Source organism: Pundamilia nyererei, unplaced genomic scaffold (assembly GCF_000239375.1).
Source record: "Pundamilia nyererei isolate P.nyererei 1_Seehausen unplaced genomic scaffold, PunNye1.0 scaffold00013, whole genome shotgun sequence".
NCBI lineage: Eukaryota > Metazoa > Chordata > Actinopteri > Cichliformes > Cichlidae > Pundamilia > Pundamilia nyererei.
In genome coordinates, this window is record NW_005187414.1 from 2,871,651 (window position 1) to 2,878,256 (window position 6,606).

Consider the following 6,606-nt stretch of genomic DNA (forward strand, 5'->3'; position numbering starts at 1 on the left):
TTGTAAGTTGTGAAGATTTTAAATATGTTTTAATACCTTCTGTCGTGTGTGTGTGTGTGTATGTGTGTGTGTGTGTGTGTGTGTGTGTGTGTGTGTGTGTGTGTGTGTGTGCACATACCTGGAGGAATAAATGCTTTAGTGAGACATGTATTTTTTGATGTGTTTCTAGCAAAGCAGGAAATACACTTCTGTATAAACATCATATTTTCTAATGTTTAGTTCAACTCCTATGTGAGCGGGAGACTGGACAAATTCTTCGAGGATCCACTGAAATTTGATCCAGACAGATTTCACCCAGATGCTCCCAAGTAAAGAACACACTGTTTCACCATGCTGACATGTTTTACATAATAATGTTTGCACACCCATTATTATCTCAGATAAAATGAGTTAAATTGTTCAAAGTAACTGAGGCTCTCTTGTCTGTTCAACAAGGCCTTATTACTGCTACTACCCTTTTTCCCTCGGTCCTCGTGCGTGCCTGGGAAAGAACTTTGCTCAGGTGAGGATGGCTAAATAATGTGAAGACCCGCTCACCTATAAACACACGGACTCATCTCTGTGGGCGCTGTTGTGTTTTTTAGATGGAGGCTAAAGTGGTGATGGCCAAACTGCTCCAGAGGTTTGACTTCACTCTCGTCCCAGAACAGACCTTTGACATCCTGGATGCTGGCACACTCAGACCAAAGAGTGGAGTGTTGTGCACTTTGGGTCACAGGGATTACAAAAATAAATGATCTTAACGGACTTCACATTGGAACAGGTCATAGGTATCTATATGGTGGGGCAGAGTTTTTACTCTTGTCTGAAAACTGATTTTTTAAAGAAATCCTTGTAATGAAAATAGTCTCATGTATGATCGTAATACACGCAATATATTCATATGAAATGCTTATAACTATTTTTATGTCTTCACTGGAATAATCTATTATTATTATTATGGAAACATTTTTGAGGAAGCTAGGATCAATACCATTTGCTACTGTATGTATGCACACACATATACACACACATATAAATATACACAGACACATACTGTGCAAAGCTAATTTCTTTTATTTTCCTTAAAACATAGGAACTAAGTGCACTGACTCTTAGGCACCTTTCTTGTCATTTCTTTTCTGTTAGTAACAATTTTCCTAAATATAAAAGACACTTTCAAAGCTGTCTGTTATGTGCAGACACATCACTGATTCATCACTTGAGTTAAGTGCCTATTGTATGCTTGAATGATTAATACCACTTTAAATAATTAAAGGAAAATCAGGCTCCATGTAAGCAAAATATGGAGAGAACTGCAAAATGTATTGCAGTTGCTTTTTCATAGCCACTGCTTGCAGCACTCATTTAAACATGACTTTTGTGTAAATGAAATAAAACTGAAATACAATGTCTGTTTTGAGGAGTTGCCCCCTTTCTCTACCTCAGACAAACTGTATACAGTAATAACATGAATTAACAAACTGTTATTAGAGAGTGAAACTCAGAGGCACACATCCTATGTGCCATTTTTCTTAACGGTTTAGTTTTTCACAAGAGGTTCCTACTAATGTTTCAGAATAAGAGCCCAGTTAAGAAAAGCTCTATTACTGTCTGGTGAGCGCTTTTAATTTGAAACAAATCCAGAAAGTTTGCATAAACGGCGTAAGGTACGAAATTTCACAGCGGGAGAGGTTCAGAAGTCGTGATGAAAGACTGGTGGATGATGAGTTTATTGGCTGTCAAACGAAAAGTGAAGAGGTCAGACATCTTCATCTGCTGAGATAAATAAACGCCTCGCACTATAAGATGAAATGAATGCATTTTATTTGCTTTTATCTTGTTTCTTGTGTTCTTGATGAAGAAGACGTGAATATAATGTTAATATGAACAAAGCAGAGTGTTCCGGGACTCTGAACTCTTAACCTTAAGTAATTAATAAACCTGCAGGTGCCGACAGCTTTTAAGGTGGAATGCATTTTATTTACTAAAGATGATGCTTAGAGGCAGATTTACCAAGTGTGTGCGCCAGCTCAAAGCCCTCTATTGGCCTGAAATTCAGCTTCAATTAGACGCCTTTCTCTTCCCAAAATATTGCGTTCTGAAAGCACAACTTCTGCAAACACATATGAAATACAAAGCCGAAAAAAATACCCGGGCCCACTCCTTTATGTCGCAAAATCGAAACTGCGCCTGTTTAATAAATCCCAGCAGTAGCCTTTTTAAATTGTAGAGGGTTTTTGCACTTGTTCACAATGTTCGCAAAATAACAGCGCGAAAGCTGTGACATTCAGTGCGTCTCCGTGGGCTCTCTTCTCTGAAGTACGCTATATCGAACTTCCGCCTGATTAGATCTGGCTGTGTGCGGTCGGTATTTGGAGCTGCTCCCTTGTTTTTCCACAGCCACGGATCTCCCGTTAATGCGAGTTTAGAACGACGCCACTGGGGTAAACCAGCTTGTGACCTCACTGAGGCTTGTTTTGTGTCTCCCCTCGGTCTTCAACCAGGGATCCTTCGCGGTGTTATAGAAAGGACAACCATCTTTGACGCAGACGTCTACGGGATATTTCTCAGGATGGCAGTTTTCAGCTTACTTCTGTCTTTGGCTGCTCAGACGCTAACTTTTCTCTTCTTTCTGCTCGTCGTTGTGTTTCTCGGATACTGCTTGTATGTTAAACACATTCATATGAAATATGACCACATACCCGGCCCACCGACGGACAGGTAGGTAAAGTTCTCGGCACTTTTGCTGACACTGCTCGACGCTGACCACTTGATTTCTTCCCCAGTTTTCTCTTCGGACACTCAGCATCGCTTTTGAGGATAATGAAAAATGGCGGAAATATGCACCAGAAACTTCTGGAGTGGTAATTTGAACGTAAACGATGGTTGTGTGTAGGAGTGATTAATAAATAATGATAAAACGTATCATTTATACGGTAGTATGTCTTTTACAGGGCGGATGAGTATGGGCCTGTCTACAAGATATATGCTCTGCATTACGCTGTAGTGTGTGTGTCCTGTCCCGAGGCAACAAAGGTAAACTGTGACAACAGCATGAGTGTGTGCAGTAGCGGTTTTTGATACGGGCGACATGGGTCCGGGTGGGGGGGGCATCACGGGCATCGGCAAAAAATAAAAACAAATTGCTCGTATTCATGCTGCCCCGACATCATGCCAGCGCGTATTGGGAATAGGCACCGATCGGTTTTATGTCGCCCATTTGCTGGGGCGCCAAAATAATACCACAAAATAACAGAAAATAACTTTCTCATGAAAATACGGTTATTTTCAGTAATGACAATACAGTTTGTTGCCCTAATTTTACATGGGATTTTGCCTTTTTCAAGTGCTGTTAAACATTAAATTAGGAACATTTTAATGTGATTAAACAATGAAATTACCTATAAGGCCAATGAATGCGGCAATATGAATAATAATACTTAAATGTACAGAAATATACAGTTAACAGTTGGTTTAAATAATAATGGATTGCTTTCATATAGCGCTTTTTGAGACCCTCAAAGCGATTTACAATTCCACTTTATAATTCCGCCAGAGGGGGCGCCAGAGGGAGTGTTCGCCCAGGCACGATCTGATATCGTCGTGTTGGTGTTGCTCCAGGATCAACATTGCAAGTGACCAATCAGAATTTTGTGACGTCATACTTTTGCGACTTCGGGAAAAACTGCCGTAAAACAAAAAACTGTACCTAAGCTGCGAGAAACCGCCTCTGTCCGCCGATCAACGGACCCTGACCCTTAAATAAACGCTAAGCAGAATTGATATTGTCCTTGGAACATTGGAATTTCATAAATGCACGAATGGCTTGGCGCGCCAAAGAATAACGTCACAAGAATGTGATTGGTCACTTGCAATGTTGATCCTGGAACAACATTTACTATGCTGTTCCAGGAACAACAACGCGACGATATCAGATCATCCGTTCGCCCAGGGCGCCAAACAGGCTAGGACCGCCGCTGAGTGTGTGAAAGTGCTTGGCACAAATCCTGCCCTTAACTTCAAAGTGTGAACTACTGACATTTTGGTTTCACTAAGCATAACTCCTGATAATATTCGTATCAAATCTTCTTTCTCTAAAAAAATTTTTTCTGTCTTTCTGCTCCTGGCTTCAGCAAATATTGATGTCCCCAAAATACCCCAAAGATAAACTTGTTTATAAGAGACTTGCCAACCTGTTTGGTCAAAGGTAAGACTGCCTTATCAGGCGCTTTTTTGTAGCGATGCACCAGTTCTAAAAGGCTGTGCTGTTACTGATATCGTTTTAACTTCAGTTACTGGCTGGAATCGATCAACAAAGGCAGATATCAGTAGATACCAGTGTGATACTTTGCATTCATTTACCAATATTTAGAGGTGGAGTGAGCTTTGCAATACTCTTATTTGTTTAACACCTGGACTAAGATTAAGACTCACAGGTATAATACAGACCACCACTGTACTCAGTGTTGGGAAGGTTACTTTTGAAATGTATTCCACTACAGATTACAGAATACATGCCCCAAAATGTATTTTGTAATTGCTTAATATATAAGTAATATACTTTGGATTACTTAATATATTATCATGCTTTTTAACAACTAATGAATGTCCTATTGCTGTGATTTATTACTATTACTGAAGGCTACTCTCCATACCAACACCAGCTAGATGTTTAAATCTTAATATAAATGAGTAACAGTAGGTGGACATTAGGTAAGGCTGCACTGTTTGCAGCGATCTCGTATAGAAAACTATTCAGCGCGTATATAAAACAGGTCTGTGGCTCTGAACCGTAGTAAAGGACCTCTGGCTAATACGTCGGGTTCGTGTCGGGCTCGTAGCCAAAAACTAGCTTTACTTTGTTGTCTGGGTCAACTTTGGTAGCGAGAGACAGAGAGAGGCGTTGAAAGGCTGCTGCAACCAAACTAATGGTTTCGGAGGAAAACAGGAACACAGCGTACAGTCGAGTCTTAACAGCTTACTTACAACTGGGCTCGTCAGGCTCTCTGTTTGGCTGAAGTGGTTATTATTATATTTACATGCTTGCAGCTCCCGTTTCTGCTCGATGACAGCTCGTACTTTTCCACTCCCCTTTTTCTCCCTCCCTCGCTCACAGACACATAACGGGTATGGCAGTCCATTCTCCCTGCAGCACGGACTACACTGCCCATGAGGCTACATGCTTTAGGGCGATGCCTGTAACACTCTGCTATTGCCTTCATATTAAATCATTTTTTGAATATTTCTTCACGTCATTATGAGACGCGAGATTGAGACACTGAGCCTCTTAATGCGTGTTTTGTTTGTTTCCACCGGTGTGGAATTACCAAAAATAGAGAGGGCAGAGCCGAACATATGAAACAGGAAAAGACCGCCGTGTAATCCCTTTATTTCAACAAAGTAACTGTATTCTAAATACCACCCTTATAAACAGTAACTGTAACCGAATACAGTTACTCATATTTTATGTTTTAAATACGTAACAGCGGTACATGTATTCCTTTACTCCCCAACACTGACTGTACTGCAGAGATGGGAATCAATGACGTACTAATACTTTATCACATACTTAAGTAGCCTTTTTCCCTCACTGTGGAGGCAGTCTGAGAAAGCTCGGTGAGTCCATCAGGATCGCGTCGTTCTGTCATGTATTCGCTGTATGGCAGGCAGGATGTGGATTCAGGAGACAGAACATAAACTCAAATCTAGCAAAAATAATCATAAAATCTCAAACAATAACTGGGCAGGAACGAGGAATCCAAACACTAGGAATTTTCTGGGAAACACAGAATAAGGTAATACGCAACCATGAGGGAAGAGGGGCAACGTGGCAATGAACAAAGGGAGACAGAGATAATATATACTCACAGGATAATAAGAGAAGACAGCAGATGGCACGCACAGCTTAAAACTATAGGAGGACCAGATAGGAACATTTAGATTAGATGCAACCTGAATGCCAACAGTAAGCAAAACTAACAGTAACTAAAACTCAGAGGAATAAAATAACGTATTTTGTCAACTGTCTTCTTTGAAGGCTCTTAGGCAACGGCCTGGCAACAGCACGGGATCATGAGCAGTGGTACAAACAGCGCCGGATCATGGACCCTGCATTCAGCAGCCTGTGAGTTTCACAGTTATCACAAAAAGACAAAAGAGTTTGTTTGTTCAACCACTGATTTTTTTCCAAATGAATTTCTGTGGTAGTTTGTTGGCAGGTTCTGGCTCCTCCGGCTAAAGCTATCATTACTTCCAGGTATCTGAGAGGTCTGATGGGAACCTTCAATGAGAGGGCAGAGAAACTGATGGATAAACTTGCAGATGTTGCCGACAGTAAAACAGAAGCTAATATGCTCCAGCTTGTCAACTATGTTACCCTGGATGTTATTACTAAGGTTTTATATTACAGTCAGTTTTACAGCTTTTACAGCGGTCTTTATCCAAATAATATTTCCTCATATTTGTGTTTTTCCTTGATAAATCTCAGGTTGCTTTCGGGGTGGACTTGGACCTGCTGAAGAACACTTCACAGTTCCCTAAAGCCATTGAGACATGTTTGAAAGGGATGGCTCACTACATTAGAGACAACTTTTTCGAGGTATTACTTTAGTGTTTTTTGATGAG

The 6,606-nt window shown here is 40.7% G+C and overlaps 1 protein-coding gene across 3 annotated transcripts in view; it reads left to right on the forward strand.

The window, feature by feature from the left end:
* The window catches only part of LOC102206432 (cholesterol 24-hydroxylase-like), a 44,948-nt gene that overhangs the window by 4,706 nt on the left and 33,636 nt on the right, over positions 1-6,606 (forward strand). The window contains exons 1-7 of one of the 3 annotated variants that reach the window (XM_005724871.2): positions 2,143-2,703; positions 2,769-2,846; positions 2,937-3,018; positions 4,116-4,189; positions 6,020-6,106; positions 6,239-6,377; positions 6,470-6,580. The exons of 1 other annotated variant lie outside the window; for it this stretch is intronic. In XM_005724871.2, coding sequence (XP_005724928.1) covers positions 2,555-2,703; positions 2,769-2,846; positions 2,937-3,018; positions 4,116-4,189; positions 6,020-6,106; positions 6,239-6,377; positions 6,470-6,580 — 720 coding nt within the window. In that variant the 5' untranslated portion in view covers positions 2,143-2,554. Of the gene's footprint in view, positions 1-2,142; positions 2,704-2,768; positions 2,847-2,936; positions 3,019-4,115; positions 4,190-6,019; positions 6,107-6,238; positions 6,378-6,469; positions 6,581-6,606 lie in introns of those variants that run through there. One more of the 3 variants, XM_005724870.2, reaches the window with a different exon arrangement.